This window comes from Octopus bimaculoides, chromosome 23 (genome assembly GCF_046866305.1).
Source record: "Octopus bimaculoides isolate indiv1 chromosome 23, ASM4686630v1, whole genome shotgun sequence".
Taxonomy (NCBI): Eukaryota; Metazoa; Mollusca; class Cephalopoda; order Octopoda; family Octopodidae; genus Octopus; species Octopus bimaculoides.
This window is the reverse complement of record NC_142950.1, coordinates 23,829,996-23,857,495: the sequence shown is the minus strand read 5'-3', so window position 1 is coordinate 23,857,495 and position 27,500 is coordinate 23,829,996. Positions and strand designations below refer to the sequence as shown.

Sequence of the window (27,500 nt, the reverse complement as noted above, 5' to 3'; positions counted from 1 at the left end):
TATATATATATGTGTGTGTATATATATATATGTGTGTATATATATATATATATATATATATATATATAAACTTACTTGAAAATGGATGCGTCACGTTCAATTAAAATAATAAATAAATAACATATAATATATGTGTGTGTGTATATATATATATATATATATATATATATATATATATATATATATATATATATATGCATATATGGGTAGAGGACGTCACATACGGTGCAAATATCATGAAATATGTAAACAACGAGAAAAAAATGGAAAACAGGACAAGTAAACACAGAGAAAAGACCCTCCTAACCCTAACCCTAACCGACGACCTAGTAAAGGATGTTGGGACGGTCCAAAGAGGTGGTTGACCGAAAGGAATGAGATCTGGACTGAATGCCGCATGTTCCAGCAACTTGAAATCCAATTTTTCAATGGCTTCAATGGTGTGGGCGGCCATATGTGGATTTGTATTGTCATGCAAGAGTAACACTTGCTTTGACAACGGGCTGCGGTGTTTGATGCAAAAATTGCCGGTTTCTGTTTGTTGGCCAGATTTCTCTGTAGCCTACACTGGTGACTGTAGACCCTCTTTCGTAGTAATATTCCCGTACAATCCCCTTTACGTCCCCCAATACAGTTAGCACCACTTTTATCTGCTGAAGGTTTAGTCTTGAATTTCGTTTTCGCTGGCGATTCCGAGTGTTTCCACACCATGCTCTACCTTTTGGATTCTGGCTCAAAGTGAGCTTCGTCGTTGTAGCGGTTAAATAAGCGTTGACAGATGATTACACTTATGCGCCTCGGTAAGCTCTCCAGGCACCCATCTCACACAAGCTTTACGGAACAACCGTATTTTTTGTCTACTTTTCCCATTTAACATGTATTGGTTAGTCCACTTAACTCCGTAAGGAGCATAGGGCCGGTTTGACCAGTTTCCCTGGCGTATGTATTCCTTCATGAACGGGGCGCCGGTCCATCGCAGGATTATTCATTTCTACCAGCTGAGGGGACTGGAGCAACGGGAAATTTAGCATATATAGCATATATATTTACAAACCTTATACTCCTGAAATAGATGAAGTTCTTTGCATGAAGAGAAAGACAATTTGAGGGATAAAATAGGTTGTTGTTGTTGTTGTTGTTGTTGTTGCTGGCACCCCGTCGCTTGCGACGTCGAGGGTTCCAGTTGACCCGATCAACGGAACAGCCTGCTCGTGAAATTAACGTGCAAGTGGCTGAGCACTCCACACACATGTGTACCCTTAACGTAGTTCTCGGGAATATTCAGCGTGACACAGTGTGACAAGGCTGACCCTTTGAATTACAGGCACAGCAGAAACAAGAAGTAAGAGTGAGAGAAAGTTGTGGTGAAAGAGTACAGTAGGGTTCACCACCATCCCCTGCCGGAGCCTCGTGGAGCTTTAGGTGTTTTCGCTCAATAAACACTCACAACGCCTGGTCTGGGAATCGAAACCATGATCCTATGACCGCGAGTCCGCTGCCCTAACCACTTTTAAAGACTAAAGCAATAATCTTCCCACGGAATCATACAATATCTGAAAGCATACAATTTAGGAAAAGGTGAATAATAAAATTACTGTATTTACAGCTTTACCCAAACCTTAAAAGATAATTTCTAAGACAAAGATTTCATTGGAAAACACCGAGAAAGTATTGTACAAATGATTTGTATTAAAACTGTCAGGAAGTATAGCCGTTTTGTGTCGATGCTTATTGCTAAAACAACGTCTTTTAAGGAGCAAATGAACATTGAATCAGAGTACGTATTTGATTATGTAATGCTAAAGAGCTTCAAGATTCGTCACGATATTAAAAGAAATTATTAGATAGCTAGCTGACTCATACACAGTGCAACATTAAAAAGATATATGATCATTTACTATGATCTAGCAGCAGACCAAATTTATATAAATTGTAAAACAGTGATTCATTGAAACTATTTGCTCACAAAACTTTGAATGGAAACCAGGAACGAAATAAGCTTAGTAAGGTAAGATTAACCAGATTTACGTGTGTTAGTGTTTCAGTTCAGCATAAAATTAAGCTTTTGGTCATTTGCAAATTTCTTTAACGGCATTATTTACTTTCTTACCACCTATAAAACCGAAATGAGAACTTGGATAGACAAATGCATATGATATTTCGCGATGGTTCACTTATGATTTTATTCCATCAATTCCCCGGAAGTTAAGGAAATTGTGGGAAACATAAATACAAAGTGTCAGCTAGGCATGGTTGTGTGCTAAGAAGTTTGCTTCCCAACCATATAGTTCCGGGTTCAGTCTCATTGCGTGGCACTTTGGATGATTATCTTCTAGTATAGCCGCGTGCCGACCAAAGACTTGTGAGTGGATTTTGTTAGACAGAAACTGAAAGAAACCGCTCTCATGTGTGTGTGTGTGTGTGTGTGTGTGTGTGCGTGCGTGTGACTGTGTGTGCGTGTGACTGTGTGCGTGCGTGTGACTGTGTGTGCGTGTGACTGTGTGTGCGTGCGTGTGACTGTGTGTGTGTGCGTGTATGTTGACAACTAGTGCTGGTGTTTACGTCTCAGTAACTTAACAGTTCGGCAAAAAAAGCCGATGGAATTAGTACCAAAATAGAATACTACTAGAGTCGATTAGTTCGGCTAAAGTTCTTCGAGGCGTTGCCGCAGCATGGTCGAAGTCTAATGAGTGAAACAATAGGTAAGAGGCAAACGGTTCTTCTCAACAGCTGTAGGCCCACCCACATCAATAAACCTAGTGTCGGGTTGCAAGAATATGTAGGCAAGCTTCTTGCCAACAAACGTTACATTCATAGGTCAACGAGCCAACTCGAAACTTTAAATGTTGTCATAAAATTGGATTGATGAGGAAAATACTGAGCAACAATGTCAACCATATAAATTTCCAATGCAGTGTTATAATCAACAATGCTATCATTTACACTTGTACAACGCTGTCAAACTTGAAATATTTTAAGAGCTTGACGAAAGTTAAACTTGCACGTAATGTTTGCAGATTTAGAGTGTGATCAAGGCAAAGGTTTAGAAGGATTCTAAATCTACTAAAAAAAACGAAGGTGTCTGATGTACGAGAACTGATGAAACCTATCAAATTATCTCTAGAAACGAATTCACTGTACAAGCTTAATGCTGTTTGTGTAGAAGATTGGATACACACTGGAGACGATACTAGAAATACAGAGACGTTCATTCAAAGCACAATATTTCTACCTAAGACAAGATAATTACTCAAAAGAATCGAATAAAGAAGACAACAAATTAGAAGAAGGGATGTCTTGGCAGACTGTTGTCAAGCGCTTTGAAACGGTTATGTATGTATGTATGTATGTATGTATGTATGTATTATGTGAATATATATATATATATATATATATATATATATATATATATATATATATATATATATATAGGTTATGAGCGAAAGTTGTGTCAATTAGACCCAGAGGTTTCAGGTAATGCTGAGTAAGTGCTGTGGATAGACCATAGTTAAGCTCCAGGTTCGGTGATTATGTGAAGAAGGGGTCCAACGTAGGTCATATATTAGCGTGTGAATATAAGGATTTCGTAATGAAATAAAAAAAAAAACCAAGGCTGTGTATAATATATTATACACACCCTTGGTTTTTTTATCTCATTACGAAATCCTTAGGACTAAATGGCTGCCCAAAAGACGACCAGTGTGGAAAAGAAGGGTCCGAAAGCTTAAAGATCTTCTGAATGGACAAAGATTTAGAGACATATTACTTGAAGTTTTTGACAAAAAAGAAGAGGATGTAACATCACATAATATGGAGAACGACTGGAGGTTCCTACGGGACAACCTATTGAAAACTACTAACCAGATCTGTAGCTGGTGCAAAGTCCCCTCTCGTACTAAGATGACATGGTGGTGGAACAATGTAGTTTACAGGGCCAGTAGGGAAAAGAAACAGGCATGGAAGGACTAGAAGTGTAGTAGTAGTAGCAAGGAACCGTATCAGATAGCTAGAAGGGAAGCGAGGAGACATGTTTACTTAGCCAGAAGGGAAGCAGATAAGAAGAAATTTACCAATGTTCTGTGTCGTGAGGACCAGAGACTTGAAGTGTTTCGAATTACAAGGCAGTGTGTGAGAGAAAATTGTGATGTCATAGGAGAGAAATGTGTCCGCATGGATGATGGCTCACTTGCATTTAATGATGCTGCAAAGAGAGAGACTTGGTGACGCCACTATGAAAGGTTACTGAATTAAGAGAATGAATGGGAGAAAGAGAGTTTGCCAAACATCGACCCAACAGAGGGATTAGCTATCTGAATTGACAGTGCCTTGGTAGATAAAGCAATTAACGGTATGAAGACAGAGAAATCCCCCGGTCCATCAGGAATCACTGCTGAGATGCTTTAAATATCTGGTGGTGTAGGCTATAGTCTACGAGTGAAATCGTAGCCGTTGCAGGAAAAAACACCATTCGAGAGGGGCCGATGCCAGTGCCGTCTGACTGGTATACAAACGAATACAAACGACTGAAGAAAGCCGCCACGAAGAAAGGCATGGCAGCTAAAACCAGCTCAAGTAGCTATGGTTGACAAGAGACCGCAGATGAAAACTTTCCGTAGCCGAAGGCTAAATGAGTTCGAGCAACTCCTACTCAGGCAAAGCCTATAGGCTAAGGGGCGAGGCGATATATACATACATCCTTTATATTATAGGTACAAGACCTGAAATTATGGAGGAGGAGGCTAGGCGATTTCATCAATCCAAGTACTCAATTTGTACTTATTTTATCGACCCCGAAAGGATTAAAGGCAAAGTCGACTTCGGTGGCATTTGAACTCGGAATGTAGAGACAGATGAAATGCTGCTAAAATTATTGTCCGGTGCGCTAACGATTCTAACACCACGCCGCTTTTATAGATAGAGAGACACAGACACACACACACACACACACACCAATTCTAATTTTTGGTCTGCAGTATATCTATATAAATTATTTAAAATTTTAATCCATTCTTTATTTAATAGATATTCGAGTGTATGTTTGTATGAGGGCGCACAAACACAAGCACGCATATTCGTGTATGTATGTATTCAATAATTTTAGCACCAACATTTCAATGGAAGCCGAATACTTCACATAACAACATGAGTTAGCACCGAAGTCTGAAATTTTACTTGTTACAGAGCAGATGTTTTACTTCTTACGCTCCACTCAAGGCTGCTGTGAGTGGTTTATGCACCTGAAGATTGAATTACGCACGTATGACTTAGGATCATGAAACAATACGTAGTGATCACTTGAATCACATATTAGACTAGCAGAAAGACCACCCTCCGGGAAGTTTTCTGCTAGCCCCTTGTTAATATTTTCACATTTGATTCCCCATTCTAATAATTTTTATATTTTACGTCTAATTATTTCTTTGTATAATAGTGCTCACTGCTCACTTGCTTAGTAAGTATTGCTTTCATTATTTTATCACAGTCATAATCTCTCCTTTTTAAACAAACATCATAGTAGTCCAACAATAGAGAGAGAAGCAGTCTGTCCAGTTTTACCTTCCCCTCAAAGCAACATAGAGATTTCAATTTAGCAGCCCTTCTGTAAGCTTTGCAGTGTGTATGTAAGACAGAGGAAGAGAGAGAGAGAGAGAGAGAGAGAGAGAGAGAGAGAGAGAGAGAAAGAGAGAGAGAGAGGGAAAGAGAGAGAGGGAAAGAGAGAGAGATAGAGAGAGAGAGAGAGAGAGAGAGAGAGAGAGAGAGAGTACATTGCAAACAATGAATGAAATAAACATGAAATGAAAAAATCGTATAAATAAAAGGTGTATACGCCCCCGATTTTGTTGCCTCATGACATCCAGAAAAATGGATATTTTTAAACAAAATTTTCTACAAATACCGCGTAGATGTTGTGGCTTTAGAGTATATAGGGATTTATGAGAAAGAATTTTTCCGAGGGGTGGAGAGAGGAGTTTCGGAAAATTCACACGATCTGACTTTTTTCCCTCATAACCTTCAGGAAGATGAGTATCTTTTAATGAAAATTTATACAAATCCCTTTCAAACGGCATAGATTACGATTATAAAGAAATTTGTGGGGGAAATTTTTCCAGAGATTTCTCTCATTCTTCTAAACCACAGTTTTCTAAATGATGGGGTGGTGGGGGCATCTTTGTATGAAAACAGTTTTGTAAACTCTTTTTTACACCCCCTCCCTCATCATCTCACTCCGGACCTATTTTGGCCAATTTTTTTTTTTTTGCACTTCAAAACCATGGGAAGAACATTTTCGGTAAAAAAAAATTTAATTGTTAATATTTTCAGAGGGAAGAGTGATTTAAGGGCGATTTGGCTGTTGTTTCTAGCATATTCAAAGACAACCCTCCTCGTTTTTTTATTACTCTCGCATGTATTGATGTTTTTCAATATTTCCCCCCATAAATGCATTTATATGCTATAAAAAAGAATATTTGAGAAAACAGGAATTTTTTGCAACTCCACACCCTGCCCCCGATTGTTTCTGTTTAGAAATTAAAATATTTGAGAACCTGAGAAGGTCATTGCTGGTATTTATCCACAGTGATTTTTAAAAGATTACGGAGATGTACTTGCATAGCAAGTGACTTGATCTGAGATCGTGTGCTGAAACAAAAACAATTGCAGCGTAGATGTTTGTAAGCCATTCAAGAACACGCAGAAATCATTAGTTTCACGGCTCTACTTAAATACAGAGGTCCCGATGCATCTGCGTAACGATATGAAGGGGAGGGCTAGTTTTAGGGTTAGTTTTTAGATTTAAGGTCAGGGCTAGTTTTAGGGTTAGTTAGGGTTAGGGTGTCATTACACGTCCACACAGCGTAAATTTAAAATGTTTTGTACGTAACACCTGTATTTAAGTAGTACCAGTTTCACTTCAACATCAAAATTTCATTTGTGTCAAAATATTTTCTTCGATTTCAAACCGCAACCTGTTCACTGACAAAACTTTACAAAAGTAATGCAGCACGAAGTTTTGTCAGTGAACAGTAAACACACACACACACACACACACACACACACACACACACACACACACACACACACACACACATTCATTGCTTTTCATTTGTGTGTATGTGTATCAATGTGTGTGCGCAAGTGTGTCACTAATGAAGTTGCTCGTTCTACTTGTTTGCATATATATATATATATATATTGGCTTAGCGGTACAGTGTTTGGAACCTTTGAATAAGGTGCAAGTTTCAAGTACTTGACGGTAACTTTTTTTTTCTCCTCGTTTTCTTAAAGTAATTATCCAACTTTCTAAGCTCTTCTCACAGATATCTCGCGTTCAAAAATTATACGGGTATTTAAAAAAATTTCATTCAATAAATAGAATAGTATATAATAAATTACGTATACATTAATAGAATAATAAATAATATATTATGTATACATTAATAGAATAAACTGTCGGTTTTCCAAATAGTGAATAAAGACTTAAAAGAAAAAGTGAGAGACTTTGCAAAATGAGAATGGAATACACCGCGGTGAATGCAATGAATATTTAAATTTGTGAATTGGACGCAGTGAATGCAATGAATATTTAAATTTGCGAGAAATTGGAATTAAAAACATTCAAGAACTTACACAAATCGAAATTATAGGAAATTTGTTAGAACATGAATTTATAAAAATATTTCCAGACGGTCAACTCTTTAATAATTGCTTTCTTTTAGTACTTTTAGTAATTGTTACATACCTAATTAATAAGAAGCTTTCTCCATTATAATATAGATACGTATATATACAAATCTTTTATCTATTATTTGTTTCAGTCAATTAGACTGCGGCCACGCTGGAGCGCCGCCTTGAAGAACATTTAGTCGAATGAATTGACCCCAGGGCTTATTTTTTTAAAGCCTGGCGCTTATTGCATCGGTTTCTTTACTGCCGAACCGATACTACAGAGACGTGAACAAACCAACAACGGTTGTCATGCATTGGTGGGGACTAACACAGACACAAAGACACACACACACTCATACACATTTGTATATATATGATGGGCCGCTTTCACTTCCCGTCTACCAAATCCACTCAAACGGGTTACCCAAGGTGCCATGCAGCGGGATTGAACCCAGAACCATATAGTTGGGAAAGAAACTTATTATCACACAGCTACGCCTGCGCTTAGGCGTAGGAGTGGCTGTGTGGTAAGTAGCTTGCTTACCAACCACATGGTTCCGGGTTCATTCCCACTGCGTGGCACCTTGGGCAAGTGTCTTCAACTATAGCCTCGGGCCGACCAAAGCCTTGCGAGTGGATTTGGTAGGCGGAAACTGAAAGAAGCCGGTCGTATATATGTATATATATATATATATATATATATATATATATATATATATGTGTGTGTGTGTATATGTGTGTGTGTCTGTGTTTGTCTCACCCCCCAACATCGCTTGATAACCGATACTGGTGTGCTTACGTCTCCGTAACTTAGCGATTCGGTAAAAGAGACTGATAGAATAAATACTAGGCTTCCAAAGAATTAGTCCTGGGGTCGATTTGCTCGACTAAAGGCGGTGCTCCAGCATGGCCGCAGTCAAATGACTGAGACAAGTAAAATAATAGAAGAGTATATATATATATATATATATATATATATATATATATATATATATATACCTCAACTTTGATTTAATTTTGATTTTCGAATATCTATCGGCTATTTTTATCATATATTTTCTAGAGATATTGTTCGGTTCTGAGAGGCCAAATTTCAAGACTGTTGTACAAGATAGAATAGATGTGACTTACTTTGATTGCCGAGAGACCTTGATATTGTATTCACTTGGGTGAAGAGACATGTTGATAAGTTCAACACAAAATTCTTGGATGAGCGCATCTTTGGCCTGAATACTCTTTTGGTTGTTCTGAACGCCTCGAGAAAACATATTCATTGGAGTTGGAAAATCCTCGAAAGAATAAAGTTCAGCAACAACTTCATCATTTTTCCTGAAAAAATATGGAGAAATATATATGTATATTCATATGAAGTAAAAGTAGTTCTAGCGTAATAAATATTATTAAATACATACACTAATGTATGTGTTTTTTGTATTTTCTGCTGGCTACATGACCATGAAAGTCGTGGGCTGGCTAGGTAAGTCGCACTCATCCTATTAGGGTGCGTGATGCTGACAAGCTACAAAAGGCGAAGCATTGATGTCCTTCACTCCGAAATGGGATTTGAGAGTGAGTTGTCTCATCCGTCCATGACTAAGGTTTTAACACCGGTGACATGAGAGTTTATATCTCCGCTACGCCATTGCAGCCACCGGAAAATACACAAATTATATACGTTAGTATATGTACATAATAATAATAATAATAATAATAATAATGATAATACACGTGCCCGGATGCAGTTCCAGGCAGTGGCTCTCATGGCTTCTGATCTTAACTGATTGGAAGTGTTATCATGTACATTGTTTTGTCTTGGTATAAAAAGATGGGCTGCAGCAAATATTCTGCTCAATACCACAGATTTGCTTGTCAGTTGTTTGACCTTAACCAGTTGAGCATGTCCCTTAGTGGCTGACGATATGTGCATCTCTGATCATGAGCAGAAGTAGTGGGGGAGCATCATAGTCATGTGTTGAGAGGAATTCTTTGGGATTTGAATAATTCACCTTTGGAAACATGGGTGTTTTGCTAAACATCCTTAAACAAACCTTATTCAGGGACCTTTTGAGCAGGATGGGCTACCCGACCTGAAGAAAATTCTAACTGGGCCCCACCTGCGAGGTCATTCGCTGTTTATCTTGATATGAGATCACCATGTTGCGCACATATGGTTGTGATACCATATGTATCTGGTGTACCGTTATCAAACGGGTAGTCATGATGGGTATATTGGGTTTCGTATATTTTACCCCCAGTGTCATTTTGATGGCATGCACTGCTCTCTCACTCAATAATAATAATAATAATATACACATACACACACAATATATTAGGATTCGGGTTAATAAGGCACTTAGATGGTAAGGTACCGGGTCGGGTCAACATCAAAATGCATACACCGCAACTATAGACGAATACAAATGTTGGCAGAAAGATATTCAGGTTATGTATACAATTAATTGAACCCTACTGAGTATATTGTTAGTCCTTGGACTAATGCAGAAATATGCACATTGTATTAAATATATAGTCCATTCCATATTTCGGAACTCGCGAGGAGCAAGTTCCGAGGGAGGTGAATCATATGTAAATAAATAATAAACGATGGAAAGGTGTCCTTACAACTGTTTCCAACAAATTTTTTGAATTGATTAATGGTTACATCATATCATAAAAATCGTTTTCTTCAGATAAGCACACGAACCACAATATTAGGAGCATTTAAAAACATTTAAAACATTTAGAATCCACGCCAAGTGCATATTCAGTAATTTCATAACCTTTGTTGTTTGTATTTCTGCGAACGTATAAAACCTAACTTCATAAAACCTAACTTATAAAATCTAAATTTATAAAACATAAAGTTAGGCATTTTATGGATATGTTTTATCATTTTTAAAAATAAGCACAAGTTAATGCAGTAAATCGCCGATTTCATTTCCTTTGTATGGAGTAAATGAGTTTGAAATCATGGAGGAGGATGTAACAGCATTTCATTCTAAATCAGTAGACCGATGACACTCGACTGGTCTTTTCAGAAAAGTCTGAGCTTAATCAGAGAGAAGTGTTTAGAAAAGCCTGAGTTGAATGAGAGAGAACTGAGCTAATAATAGTTAAGTCATCCATTTTGCCAGCGGATTTAAAAACTTGGGCAAGTTTGGGCCAGACTTGAGTTTCATTTTTTTTTTTCTTTTAGCTTTACTGATGTTGTTACAACACCACTAGTTCATTTAATTTAATATGTGAAGTCTATTTAGATGACTGGAACCTTATTATAGCGACTTCGGGGACTGAACAAGATTGGAACTTTGAACACGAAAGCTTGAAAAATACTGCATGATATTTAGTCAAATGCTCTAACTACTTGATGAAGTTCTGCGCTGATTCGAGCCATCTGCGTTCTTGATTGAATATTCTTCTATGAAAGTCAAAATAATGGGAAGTCGTTTGCTCTCAGATTTCTCATTAGCAACGGCTACATAGAACAGCTATGCAGATCAGCATCCTACAAATAGGCAGCTAGTAACACTTATTTCGTTTTCCTTGCATGGGTTTAACCAACTTCAATAAGTTTCATGAACACTGAAAACATGAATGAATTCACACTTTACGCTCACAACTCTATTTTCAGCTTTAGCAGCTATTACAGTTTACAAATCACTGCATTTTATAGTTTACCAGCCATTTTGAAGCTTTATTACTTTAAACCCACATCATTTTGCTTCTATTGTTACACATTCTTCTTCGCCCGTTGCAACAAGAAAAACTTAACCACGAAAGAAACGTTCATTCAGCTGGTGCCACACGAAACGCATGATTAACTGAACACATCAGCTAGCTTCCTGAAAAGATTTTACACAAAGACGACGAAATGATCTGCTTTAAACTGTGACATTCAAAAGGACCTCTTATAAATATCCAAATATAAAACTGTTCTTTCATAAATATTGTCTCTGAAAAAAGTCCTGTACCGCTACTTCAATCTAAAGAGATAAACTTTCGAATTTAATTCATGAACTGCTGTGTTTACTTTTTTACTTAGAAGTCCTCTATAGTTCATGAACTACTACTTATATATACATACATACACGCATCACAATGTATGTGTATGTGTATATATATATATATATCATTTATTGTATTAAGATAAGCGCTACTACTGATAGTTTTTTTTACCATTAATACACGTGGTATGTGCAGGTTTTTATCACGTTGTTGTGGCGAGAGTACGACACCTTCTGACGAGAACAGACGTGGTAACTACACATGAACAGTAGCGGGTTGACGTAGTCGGCAATTCATAATTTGGTTTTCGAAGTCCAGGAAATATTGATTGTTGGTTCGTTACGTATTTGTTACTGCCGCTGATTCTATTTTGTATTGTTATAACACTGTTACAGTATATTCTTTATCTATCGCCGACAATATCAACCGTATTACGATATTGGAGACGTAAGGATATAACATCTAGCGATAAGGATTTTTCGAAGCTAACCTAAGTTATTTGACAATTTATGCGTCATACAAATTGGTTAAATTATGGAGAACCTATTAGCCACAGTAATACAGCTTCAAGAGAAGCAACAGGAACATTTACAGGAGTTGCAGAAGCAAATATTACTACAACAACAACAACAACAACTGTTAATTGAGTTACAGTCAAGGAAGTCAGAAAATTCGGTAAGTTCGATTACGCCAGACGGCGTGACGAACTCGATTTCTGAATTCACTTATAATCCGGAGGAGGGTATTACACTTCCTACGTACTATAGAAGGTACGAGGAAATTTTTAATAAAGTTTGTAAGTCATGGTCGGATGAGGAGAAGGTGAGGCTATTGCTGCGCAAGGTAGCTCCGGCCGAGCATGAACGCTGCTGTAACTTTATATTGCCCAAAAAGTCGAGTGAGATTTGTTTCCAAGAAACTATTGAATTACTATCAAAGATCTTTTGTGACAAAAGTTCATTATTTAACACTTGAATGGAGTGTTGGAACTTAACAAAAAATGACGATGATAACTTTATTACATACGCTGGAGTAGTCAACCGTATGTGTAAAAAATTTAAACTTCAGGAACTCACTCCGGATATGTTTAAATCCCTTATCTTCGTACAAGGCCTTACAGCAACCGAAGATAGAGAAATTCGGGCAAAAACTCTCAAGAATGGAGCAAGCGAACCAAGACTTAATCCTACAGACCATTGCAGAAGAATGTCAATGGTAAAGTTGAATGACGACGTGAAAAAATTCAAGAGAAAGATTCCGCAAAAATTCAGATGTGTCGACCCGGAAAGTGAACGAAAAAAAGAGTGCCAGCCACCAATCCATGTTGCAGATGTGGAGGCCTACACTTCAGAAAAGAGTGTCCGTTTAAAAACAGAAAATGCTGTATTTGTCAGAAACTTGCTCACAAGAGCAGGACAAAATTACGAGGGTCGAACGCAAAACGTACTGAGGTGTTTTCAGCAGGAAGTGAATGCGACACAAAAACAAGAAAAATTCGTAGACGTAAAAATAAATGGTGCAAATATTAAACTACAGTTGGGTACGGGTAGTGATATTTCAATCATAAATGAGGATACATGGAGAAAAATTGGAAAACCGAGGTTACTTACGTAAAACAGCGAAAATTGCGCCTGGCGTAACGGGCGATAAATTACATTTTATGGGTGAAATGTGTACAGACGTCACATTTCGAGGAGCAACACGCGAACCAAAAATATTCATTGAGGAGAATACAATCAATCTGTTTGGTACAGATTGGTTGGAGTTATTTGACTTACGGTACCTCCCCATAAGTCTCTACTGCAGAAACATAAATTGTTGTCCCGTTAAAAATAAATCGTCTGAGCAATTGAAAAGAAAATTGAAAGGGTTGTTTCCTCGAGTACTATTGGAGGAGTTAGGTCTATGTAAAAAGACTGAAGCCTTACTTTCAAGTAAGTGAAAACACTGTGGCTATATTTAAATCTAACAGAAAAGTACCGATCATGGCAATTGAAATCGTAAATGAAGAGTTGTACAGACTGGAAAAGAGTGGAATCATCAAAAAGGTGGATTATTCTAAGTGGGCGGTGCCTGCGGTGTGCATTAAAAAGAAAAATAGTAAGATTAGGCTGTGTGCCAATTTCTCTACAGGATTGAACGCCTGCTTAAAGACCTGCCACCATCCACTCCCGGACCCTGAGGACATTTTTGCAAAATTAAATGGTGGAAAACTTTTCTCGAAATTGGATCTATCTGACACTTATTTACAAATTGAAGTAAATAACAAATGCTCAAAGGATCTGACAATAAATACATATAGAGGACTGTAAAGATATACCCGGTTACCTTTTGGATTAAAGGTTGCACTAGCAATATTTCAGCAAATCATGGACGCTATGTTATCTGATTGTGAATTTGCACTCCCTTATTTGAACGATATATTGATTAAGAGTAATTCGCATGAGCAGCATGTGGAGCATATAAAAGTTGTGTTCAAGAAAATTAAAGAGTACAGGTTCACTTTGAGTGAAGAAAAATGAGAATTCTTTTTGCCTCAAATTAAGTACTTAGGGCAAATAGTTGATAAAAATGGTAGACGGCTTGACTCGTTGAGGGCAGACGCAATAAATAATATTCCTGCTCCGACAAATATACCAACATTATAATCGATTCGTGGGCTGGCAAACTACTACCAAAACTACATTCCTACCATACACAAATTAAGAGTTCCATTGAATGACTTATTAAAGGGAAGTAAAGTGGAATTGGTCGGTTAAATGCCAAAACGTGTTTGAAGAAATAAAAAGAATTCTAATCGCAGATTTGTCTCTTGAATCATTGTTGTAGCGTCTGGTGCTTCGGAATGCGGAATAGGAGTAGTTTTGCTACACAAGTATAAAGATGGAAGTATGAAACCAGTGATTCATGTTTCGCGTTCGCTGACAGCGGCAGAGAAAAAAATACAGTCAGATAGAAAAAGAAGCTTTATCTTTACTGTAAAAAAAAAATTCACAGGTTTCTACTTGGTAGAAGCTTTCTGTTACAAACAGATCAACGACCATTGCTATCAATTAATGGGTCAAATAAAGGATGCCATGTCTATGATACAAATCCAATAAAACTTATTTGAATTGTTGTGAACTCTAGTAGTTAGTATGAAAGATTAGCTAGTGTGAATTTTAAGTCGAAATTCTCTACAACAAAATGATTTTACTTTCCAATTGTACCATAAATGCTAAATGTGCATAAATAAAATAATGTAGTAATTTTCTCTTTCTTCACGTTCTTCAACTTGTTAATGAAATTAATTTCTGCAATTATGAAACTGTTTATTTTTTATAGCGGTTAAAAGAACACGAATTTGTTTATCTTCAACATACATGCACGCATAAAATGTCCGTTTGCATTTCAGAGTATATATTTCTCGCTATGGCGTTTATGTAGCTGGAGTTATGTAGCTGGAGCATTTACATATAATGATAACATATATAAGTAAGTTATAAGTGACAGGTTTATCAATATATATTCCTACTTCAAAAGTAAAATATATTTATTATCTAATTCCAAATAGGAAACATATAAAAGTAGTGTTACACAAACGGTAACAAAACGCGGCTATAAAAAGTAACCAAACCGGCTGTAAATATATATATATATATATATATATATATATACCTGGTTTTGATTTCCAAAATTTAACTAACATAGGTTTGTTTGACTACAGTGGAAGACATTTGCTGAAGGCGCCACGAACTGGCTTCGAATAGAACCCAGAGCTGCATTACAGAATTGCAAAACAAACTTCCTAATTCCACAACCGCCTGTACCATATACATATTATTTACAGATAACTTTGACAAGATGTTTCAAACATTTCTTGGTGATTTATTATGTTAGTAAGTTAATTTCCTGTCCTAGGTGTCCTGTACAGCAACGAGATGACTGACAATGTAACAGTATGATTAACTGATAAAATAACACGAGATTTACTTTCTCACATGCAAGACTTTTATGTAAATAGCACAATAATCACAACGTCATTCAATTTAGCTGACAATCGTTATTGATATTTGTCAAGTCGCAATTCAAAACTTTGGCCAATTTTCAGTTCTCCTAGAATTAGAACTTAAGAATTAACACAAATATCTTTCCTTAATTCCTTACTTTTTTTTGTTGTTCTTTCCTCACCAATCTCCTCTGCCACCTACGTATCCTCATCAACATTGTTAGCAGCAACAATTGTCCAACACCATCATCGTCATCATCATCATCATCATTATATTGTTACCAACACCTTTATGTCCCCGGAGATTTTTAACTTCTTCTTCTTCTTCTTCGTCCTCTTCTGCTATTTGGCGGTTCATTATCGGGAACCAATATTGGAATATAAATCAACTGGTCATCTCTAACTAATACATAATGAGTTTGTTCACATGTCGTCTAGAAGACGTAAAACCTCCCTACCACCATCACCACCGCTGCCTAACATGTAAAACTATACTGTTAACAAGTTTGTAACATCATTGATTTTGAGAAACAAATTTTGATTTTGTCTGGTAATTTGAGTTTGGTGAACAGTGATGGTTGCGAGATGACATCGAGGTATAATGATTTTGCAACATTCTCGATTTCTGTTTGAGGCCATAGTATGTCATTGATATCTTTAATGCCCATGAGAAAATTGGGTGTCTCATAGAAATTAGATACTCTGTATAAATTATATATAAAAATAGAAAGTCGCAAATAAGGTTAGAAGGTAAAGTTGAGAAAATATCGAAACGAATGCCTGCCTCTGATCGCTTAAAGATTTCTCTTTGAAGTCTTTATTTCTCTTGTGTTGTATTCCCTCTGACGTCAAATGTCTTCAAAGCTGGTGTAATATTCTGTATGATCACCACATTTTCTTCCAGCTGTTATCCTGAAGTACTGTGCGTAAATCAGAAATCCAGTAAGTAATTAAAGTTGTTCGATAAACTGAATCTGTTCTCCCTGTAGAAATTTGGTAGAAAGCATTTCATTCCCCTAATTCATTCATTTTTTCCGAACATTTATAATCGCCTTCCGTGATCTATCTGATTAAATGTCTTAACAACCTATGTAAATAACATCTGTACTTCTTTTATATTCAACGGCTGTGTGTAACCGACTGACAACTAATATATCCAAAAATATTCATTGAAGTACAGTATGATGGTGGCGAAAAATCGCTGTCAAATTCAGTCTATCGGATTAGAATATTCGCGTCCAAATCCGTCGAAAGCATTTTGTTGTATCTTTGGACGACACACTTTATTGTACGTGCCACACACGATCCTGTTATAGGGAGTAGGCACAAGGACCACAGCTAAAAAAATTCTATAATCATACCTAGAAATAGAGCAACAAAGGCAGTATAAATATCAAAGGGTAAAATATTTGCCACTTGAAAGTGAATGTTGCGTTAGAACACACAAATACTGTGATATTTATCAAGAGAGAAAACTCTCATATGGTTATTTGGTGCATAACCATGTCTTACATATGAAAAACTTCATTTCTCGATCATTAAGCGCTACAGAAACAGACGTGAATTAATATACTTCAATTTGCTATACTTTACACAAATGATTTATTACTTTTAGTTGGTAAATCCTACGGTTTTCTATTGGATTTAAGACTATTTTTTTCGACTATATTCTCTAATAATTATATTTTCATGGTTTCTAACACGAGTCTGTAATTCGTACAATAGACTTAGTCCCCCTGTTATACATCAAATTTTATTAATAAATTAATAAAGTATAGTATTATGCAATCAATTAGGACGTATGATGTGTGTGTGTGTGTGTGTGTCTGTGTGTATGTGTGTGTGTGTGTGTGTGTGTGTGTGTGTGTGTGTGTGTGTCTTTATATACGGATGGCAATTTCTGTCTGTACGTTTGTCTGTCTCTCCATCTGCCTGTTACCATCTTGCTGCCCAAACCAGCGAACCAATCTTCGCCAAACTTTGTATACATGTTGAGCTAAGATTCAGTTTAATTATAAGCTAATTTCAATAAAAGTCGATTATGGGCTAACTCCTATGTTTTCAATACAGGAGATTAAGATTTTGCCCAAAAAACACGTTCTCAGTATTTTAATTTTCTCCCTCTCTATCCTAATTTCTCCATTTTTTTTTTTAGTTTTTCCGAAATTTTTCATGGTAATTTACAGAGAAAAAATGCTACAAATTAAGAAATTGCGATGGGGATGGGGTGAGACTAAAATTTTGAAAATGTGATTTCCGGACAAAATCGTATTTACCCCCTTTTATACGATGAAGCAATACCTAATTTGTGATCCTTTTTAAGAAGAGAAAGCACTTTCATGCAAACCCATGCAAATTGTACTCCCACCCATCCTTCACTTTTAAGCAAATAATAACTTCCATTACACCATCAGCTGTGCTGATTCTGCTTATAACAACGGACAAATAATACAATGTGGTTGTAGGTCATAACACCCGGACAACGCCGGGACGCATTGCTAGTGTGTGTGTGTGTGTGTGTGTGTGTGTGTGTGTGTGTGTGTGTGTGTGTGTGTGTACAGGAATACAATAACTATTATGCATTTATTGTCAAACAGGTAGCGAAAGATATCTACAGGTTATATTCAGTTTACTCGAAAATGTACAATTTCAGCTTTATAGACGTTGAGGATACTGAAAAACGCACGAAAAGTGTTCCAATCGACGGTTCCAATTCGACACGGAACCATATTCCAAATGGAACGCGAATTTCTCTATTTGTTACCTTGGGCACTGTCCTTATGGACAAATTCTCAGTTCTGTCAAATTTCAAGACGATTTGCTATTCTAGCTTGAACCATAACAACGAGTTTCAGTTGGGGACAGCCATAATAACATGAAAAGTTAAAAAAACTGACGTTTTCCCCATTCTGACTTATCAGTAAAATTAATTTCAACAGCAAAAACCATTTTTCTTATGACAAATATATTTGGTCATGTATCATATAAAACGTCGTGAAGTAGTACCAGTATATTAATTGTCAATTAATTCGTATCGAACGAGGAACAGAAATAGCTAGGAAATCTGGTGATTGTCATATTCAACTGACGACGTCTCTTTTCTCTGGTCCACACGTTCTCCATTCACGTATTTCAACCAAAATATGAGTTTCGTTAAAGCAATTTTTACGCACAGACACTGACACTCAGACACGCACGCACACACACATGCATGCCTGTATGTGTGTATAAGGCATGGTCCATGTCTATCTTCATATCTGGTTTAACATAGGGACTACTTGTAAACAGTGATTTATGATAGACAAATAATGACTGATAGAATAAAATATATATACAGGAGTGGCTGTGTGGTAAGTAGCTTGCTTACTAATCACATGGTTCTGGGTTCAGTCCTACTGTGTGGCACCTTGGGCAAGTGTCTTCTACTATAGCCTCGGGCCGACCAAAGCCTATGTATATATATATGTATGTATGTGTGTGTGTAGTAGCAAATGCTTTTAAACAGACAACACTAACGGGGATTTTTTATTTTCTAATTTCTTATTTTCCAGATGACTGGTCGCTTGACTGTTCAGGAGTGAGCTAAGATAACAGCACGCTATGAAGCATGGAATTCCATTGTTTTGGTTCAGAGATGGTGGCGTGCATGGAAAGGTAAGCATGCAACACTACATCCGGAGACAATAAAAGGTTGTCATGCAAAGCTGAGGACACTGGGCTCTATGAACGATGCAAAAAGAAGTGGCCGTCCAACCACATCCCGATCGGCGGAGAACGTGGCAATAGAGCAGGAAATGTTTAATCGCAGCCCACAAAAATCAACACGTCAAGCAACTCGTGAAAGTGGACTAACAAGACTCACAATACGTACAGTGTTACATAAAGAATTGAATTTTCGTCCGTGGAAACCCCATTACGTGCAGGAGCTAAAATTTGAAGACTGTAACCGCAGAAGTCCAGAAGTCCAGAACTACAAGAAGTCCAGATATCACTCGATGTGACTTTTACCTGTGGGGTTACACAAAAGAGGTGGTGTACAAGACAAAATCTCACACAAAGGAGGGCCTGGAGACACAGATTCAGAGGGTTCTCATTGATATCCCAGATGACGTCTTTCAGAGGGTTGTTCATTCCATCCCTGGCAGTTTGAGGAAACTGGTTGACACCACCGGTGCTTACGTTGAAATATGAAGATTTACTTTCATTTCCCCGTGTAATAAAGAACATGTCTCATTTGTTTCAATAAATTTGTAAAAAGAAAATGGATTTTATGACAAATTTTTAATGCCTGCTTACTTTTCACCCACCCTGTATCTATATAAATATCAATATGTTAATATCATGAGTCTATTTATTTATAACTGCATATGTATGTAAATATTCATACGTACGTAACTGAGTGAGAGTTTGAATGAGTCCGTGTGTATTGGTGTAAACAATACAGGACGGTTTATTTATACAATATTTAATTACATCATCTAATACGCGTTTCATAAACAAAGAATGATTACCAGTTATATAATGGAGATCATATAATTAAACTCCACACCTATCTATCTATATCTAACTGCATATATATGTGTATGTGTGTATGTATATCTATCTGTTTATCTATCTATATACACACACACTCACACATACACACACTCACACATATATATCTTAGTTACAAAGATCTGTAAAGAATCTAGGCATCTCAACGTGAAGCACGCTCCTGATTAGCTAGTGAGAATCCTGCAGAGGCAGACAAAAGTGAAGTAATCCGCTATCAGAGCAGAAAGTATCGATGAAGTAATGATTTGTTGAGTGATCCATCAATTCCCGACCACACAATAAATGAATCACTCAACAAGTCGTTACGTCACTCCGTTTTGAGACGTTGCCTGGCGAGCTTGGAAGTTGATTAGTGTATTGCATAACCTGAATAATTGTATTATGCTTACATCATAATAAAAGCTTCTAAAGAAACAATTGTAGCAACTCCCGAAAATTCATTCGCTTGTTTTATCATACATACATACATACATACATATATACATACATACAATTGTTGATGTTGAAATTCCAATGAAGGAGCCTTGAATCTAGGTTAGAAACCTATTCTTTCTCTATTGGCAAGAAATCTTGAAATAAATTTAATAATTTGGTAGACGGAAACTGAAAGAAGATCGTCGTATATATGTATATGTGTGTATATTTATGTGTGCGTGACTTTGTGTTTGTGGATGCCCTCCCACTATCGCTTGACAACCGATGTTGGCATGTTTATGTCCCCGTAACTTAACGGTTCGACAAAACTGACCGATAGAATAAGTACTAGGCTTACTGACAATAAGTCCCGGGGTCGAAATCGTCGACTAAAACCCTTTAGAGCAGTGCTCCAGCATGGCCGCAGTCAAATGACTGAAACGCGTAAAAGAATAATATATATATATATATATATATATATATATATATATATACACACACACACACACACCTATCTATCTATCTATCTATCTGTCTGTCTATCTCCCTCTCTGTATATATATGTGTGTGTGTGTGTGTGTGTGTGTATGTATGTATGTACGTATGTAGATATATGTCTATGTACATGCGTGTATGTGTGTGTCTGTGCCTCTGTGTGTACGCTGACGTGCGCGTGCGTATATGAGCACTGTGTACAACACTGTGTACAACGGTGTGTGTTGGTTCAATTCTACTTTGATAATGATATTTATACGGCGTTGGATATTTTCTTTTCACATATCATATACTTTTTGTTTTCCAGAGAATGGTAAAACAATAATTCAGTGCCGCACAATATTGTTTTTGTTAATCTGAGTCTCCTGTATTTATTTCTGTGTGTCCGTCTTGCTAAAATTACGTGCTGTACAGATCAAACAGTGTTTTATTCTTAGTGAACAAAAGCCATTTGAATTTCTCTGCAAGGTATTTCATATATAAATGTTTTTCCGCTTCATTTGGAGGAATCAATCTTCAAATAATCTCACTGTCCCGATGTGTTTCATAGACGTGAGGAAATATTTATCCCCACCCTCCCAACATCTCTCGGTATCTCTTATTTCTCTTCTGTTGATTGTATGTATGCTTACATATTTATGTACAGTACAGATGTGTGTGTGTTGAATGTGTGTTGTGTGTGTGAACAGTTTACAAATAGAACAGTTTGTATTGAAAATATAATAGATAGACAGACAAACAGACAGATAAACAGAGAGACAGACATATATATATATATATATATATATATATATATATATATATATATATATATATATACATACATACATACATAAAAACATACATGCACGCATGCATACATACAATGATGAAATGTAAATTTTTCTGTATGTTTTGAAATAATAAAAATTAATTTTCTTCTAGACATTTCCAACAAAGTAAATTTATATTATATATTACATATAGTATAATTTATATTACATATTATATATGAATGAAGAAATATTATTTTATCATTTTATCTTGTATTTGATATTTCCGGTATTGCAAGTTATCATATGACAAGTCCTTGAACTTATAAAACGTTGATGTCTTTATAAGTTCATGGAATTGTCATCTAAAGAAATAACTCAAACCGTTGCTTTCCATGGCAATGAAGTAATGTTCAGAAAGATATCAACTCAGATAAGTGACTCTGTTTCCGCTCTCCAAAAAGCTTTGTTTTGATTTTGTCAGACAAACTATTTGGTGGGTCAGGGCGACTACACGTCACAACTCTTCAAACTGAGTGTAAGAATCGTTGTCTCTTCATTGTATTGTCAAGGACGGCAGATCTCAAAGGGAGATAATAACAAGACTCAGCTTAGCCTCTGCTGCAATGACGAAGCTGAACAGCTAACTGTTTATTTCCCAAAAAGATCTCTGTTTTCTGAACAAGGCATAAAAAATTTGTTGAAAAAGTGTATCATATATCCAAACAGCCGCAGTAGGTCACTGGTATTTGTTTTATCAACTACGAAGAAATAAAAAGGGAAGTAGATATCTTTTGTGTTCGAACTCCAAACGGGTTGGTACCAAACCATATTTTACAAAACATCTAGCTTAGTCCGTTACTATCTCCACATATGCCTTAGAATAGTTAATGAAGAAAATAATATAAATTAATAAATATTAACGATTTACCCGAATTTCATTTCTAATCTTCATACACAGAACAATCAAGATGATTTCCTTGGTGAGATCGTCTTATTATCTTTTTAGTTGCTATTTATAATTGTAAAGGTACGCGGTTTCACTAATATAACCCTTGTGACCAGTCTTATTGTCAAGTAAAGATTATATTCATTACGGAGCACTAATGTAGTTAAGTAAAAGCATTAAAAGAATGGTCGTAATGGAAAAGAAGATGGCCCCATTGAAAGATTGACTAACAGATGATGATAATGCTGATGATAACTGAATTCCATGATGCAACACTATTTCTACCTTTTCTTTACAATATGTACGAGTTCACTTGCATAATTTACCAACCCAGGAAGCAAATTTTACCCTGCATTTGCCGACAAATTCTCATCCATTTACAACAAGCGACACAACTAACATCATTGGAATATACCAACCTGCAGCAACTAACTCAAAATGAATTTGAGAAATAAACAGTTTGGCTGGCAGTTGCGTGAATGGCCAGTGCAATGACTCTAACTGCTTATCCTATATAACATGGACAAGGATCTTGGTGAAGAACACTTGGACTGAGGCATATTAACTTCCTTATAGTTGTGTAAGTGAAGCAAATTATATTTAATCGGGTACTGAAACCGTAGGACAACCTCGATTCAACGGAAATATTGTAGTTTTTCGAGAATTATTGACTTTTTATAAGAAAACAATTGATAACAATGTAGAGTAGTGTTGAATGAATTGATAACAATGTGGAGTAGTGCTGAATGAATATTTCGACTTTTAATTAAAGATTTTAAATGTTTGTCCCTGAGAAGATTACTTCTGTTAAAATCAAAAGTAAAAATTGGAGCTGTCGCAATATTCATTTTTATTCTGCAGACAAAGTATCGATGACGAGAGAAAATATCGATGACGAGCAATCGAACTCTGGCCTCAACTTTAGAATACCAACAGTTTAAGTTACATTTTACGGTATTTGCTCCAATGTTGAAGATATACTTATAAAATTGAGAAATATATATTGAAAGTGAACAATTAAGTATTAAAAAAAAATTAAGATAAAAAGAATTTCAGAAATCGAAAAAGACTCATAAGTACAGTGTTAAGAAACAGAAGGATAAGTGGATGAGAGATAAATAAACAACTGGATGAGACACTAGTCAGGATGATGTGTATTTAACTGAATCTACTTATTATTATGAAATAGCTTAAATGATAAACAAAGAATAGTGTTCACTCTGAACACATCAAGCAAACGAATGTACTGTGGAAGTCTGACATTGCTTTGTCGATGCTTAACATAAAGATAACTATTTGGATGCAATGGAGCTGAAATGCCTAGTTCAGACAATTTCAGGTGTTCTTAAACATTGCAGAGAACTAACATGATCAGTGATCAATAACAGTGTATTAAATACTAAAACTTGTAGACACTAATTAGGAAGCTCTAATCGAGAATTTAAATATACTCTCTGACCGGGACTGTTTCTGCTCTAACTTTTCGAATATTTTGCTATCTTTAACACTATCTTCTTTTTTCTAAGCGCCAATGATGCTTCGTGTTAAAGTGTCTTTTTATATTTCAAGTTATATTCGCAAATAGCTCTTTAAAAATTTATAAAATTTTATCCAACAACTCCATATGGTTCACTGGAGTAAACTTTGAAAATTTCGCCCACTTCCTTTTTGTGATAAAATATATTTTTTTTATAAGCAGTTAGTTAATGCCATTTTGATTGGATTCAGAAAAGAACTGAAAAAAAAAAAGGGAACTAAAATCCTGCACCTGTCATATCGTGTTCGCCTGCACGAGTGATCAATGATGAGTTAATAATCCGTTAATTTGTAAGCGACTTTTAATGAATGTGTTGTGATACGATGTGCTGTATTGGATATCACTGAAAAATATAAAATTTTCAGACTAACATATTAAATTTGCGAAATTTTTTGTCAAATCTGATGAGCTTTCCATATAACGTGTTATAGCAGGGAAATTTGTTTCAAAGTCCATCACGTGTACCATACACTCGTCTTCACTGTGCTAAATACTCTGTTTGTAAAAAAAGAGTACTGTCACGGTTTGAATGCTTTTGATTATAGATATCGCATCTAACCTGGAGCTAAACAAGAAAAGCAAAAATCACGGTACGTATCTAACGAGGGATACTCTCCGTTGCACTCGACATGTTAGATATATCAGCCAAATCTCCCTCAAATAACAGTCTATGTTAAAATGGACACGGTGTATAATGTAATCTTGAATTGCCTGCATTTAAGAAAAAACGGGATGGTCACGGCTACAATGCCTTTGTTACTTAACTTCAGTCTTCTCAACAGTATCAACACTCCACCACTATAAATTACACAGTACCACAACATATAAGACTATATGACATTACACTAGACCATACCATACAATACTAGGCAATACAACACCACAAAATAGTTACTAAAACATTATATTACATAGCACCACGTTACACAATACCACTCCACCCGAGCAAGACCACACAACACCTCACTAAGAAACGCTATACCACTTTGTTCACGCAATATATTTCATTGAACCAAACCATACTCTCTACACCATAACAAAGTACATTCCACTACACCAAACTTTATTGGTTTCGAATTTTGGCACAAGGCCAGCCATTTCGCAAGGCGGAGTAAGTCGATCAAATCGACTCCGGTGTTCAACTGGTACTTATTTTGTCAACCCGGAAAAGATGAAAGGCAAAGTCTACTCGGACGGAGTTTGAACTCAAAATGTTAAGTCGGACGAAATACCGCTAAGCACACAAACAGTGGAGGTAGAACCCGATAAGAGCCCGGGGCGTGCATAGGCTGGAACGTTGTCAGATAGGAGTCGCGAGAGGCAGATTATGAAGCACACTGAGGATGGACTAAAAGCAATTGATGGTTCAAAGCTACCAGGCAAGTATAAAATATAATGTCTCTAGTTTGGTTTATATTCACGCCTTTCGTGGCCACTATTAATATACGAGAAGATATTGTAACGGGTTGAAATCATTGAGCAAAAGTGCAATGTGTTCATTAGGAAATGGCTAAGTTTATCTTGTATGATGAACAGCTAAGCTATTTATCGTAAAAAGGGCTCATTGCAATTAGCTCTGACGTCAGTAGTCGAAACTTATAAAGTGAGGTACGTACGAACAGTGATGATGCTAAGAGAGTTGAAGGATACAGAAATAAGGGGTTAACTACCAGATGTAAAAACAGACAGGAAGTGGAAAGCAGAAGCAGAAACTGATGACAACTTGTCTTCACTTAAACACTAAGACACGGAAAGGATTCGGGTTTGGTCTCAGATCGGTTCTGACTGTTTTCAAGTATGTTTCACAGCAAATACAGATTTGTTGTTAGTAATAGTATTGATGCAAAGGAAGCAGAGAGAAGAGGGCTTCATTTGATTCAAGGTTCTCACTAAGGACTGATGACAAGAGGGGAGGGGCGCGTATCTAAGATAAAGATAAGTTGGAATGGAATGTGTGAGTGGAGAACATCACGACTGAGTGTTTTTATTCCTTTATCTTACGATGCCCTGCCGTCCCCTACAAACCTGGCGATCTGGAACATATCAAAAAGTGACAAATGTAGATGCAGGGAAAGTAGTAACGCTGAAACGTATTCCTTCCAGCTGTTCACCTGATATACCTTCCAACTGATATACCTGGCGACGCAATCTGGTCCTTAAGATATTCTTCAATGCTCAAAGAACCGAACTGTTTTAAGCAACAGTGGCAAGAAATCACAGAAGAAACCAGACCGAGATTTCATTGCCTTAGTGCGTCCAGAACAGCAGATCCGTTTGAAGGAATAACTTCTGTGAATGATGAAAGTGGAACGGTTATTGGGAGGCGGCAGCAGATTTACCAGAGTGCCAAGGATTCTGCTCTACTCCAATTGCGAAGAAACCAGATATTATCACATAGTATGAGGAAAAGAAAGAAGTAAATCTGGTCGAGTTAACGGTTCCTCATTAAGATAATATGGACGCCGCTCGAACTCGAAAGATCGACCGTTATGAACATCATGAAAATTCGGAGATGCATGCTGGAAATCAAAACATTACCCAATTTAACGGATGCAGAGGATTCGTTGTAAATAGTATGAGGCGATGGTTGTATCCACTAGACTTAAAACTCAACGTGAAGCAAGCACCATCATTATTGATATCCAAACTACAGTGTCGAAGCCACTGGAACTGATTAAAAAGAAACAATGACCAATTGCTAGGAGAATATTGAGTGAAGTCTAGTAACCGGTTGATCTAGCAAGCGGGGCTTCATCTCAGTGCTCAGTAAGGAAGGGGATGGTGCCAATAATGCCGGCGAGAGGAAAGCCCCGAAACGGCACGCAATTCTCTCCTATTGACCCTATAATCTTGCTAGTGACCAGTTTTTGGTGCTTTCAGTTGGTAACACTTGTATCTGCAAGTTGTTTGCAAATAAATATATTATTATTCATGTTTTCGTTGTTTAATTCTAGCTCTTTCCTAACTCAAATGTTATGAGAAAGAGGCCATTACTATATTGTTTCTTGTTTATTTTTCAACAATGGTGTACTTCGCATCAGGGCCGGCACTAGGAAGTGCGGGGCCCAATTGGAGAATTATCAGTGGGACCCCTCTACTGTACAATCGCTGAAGATTGATGCTTTATGCTTCGTGTAGTAG

At 36.7% G+C, this 27,500-nt stretch overlaps 1 protein-coding gene across 1 annotated transcript in view; it reads right to left on the bottom strand.

Annotated features, from left to right (window-relative positions):
• The window catches only part of LOC128250610 (uncharacterized), a 559,608-nt gene that overhangs the window by 349,495 nt on the left and 182,613 nt on the right, over positions 1 to 27,500 (bottom strand). Inside the window, exon 6 of the mRNA XM_089340726.1 lies at positions 8,797 to 8,994. Within this exon, the coding sequence (XP_089196852.1) occupies positions 8,797 to 8,994 (198 nt within the window). The remainder of the gene's footprint in view (positions 1 to 8,796; positions 8,995 to 27,500) is intronic.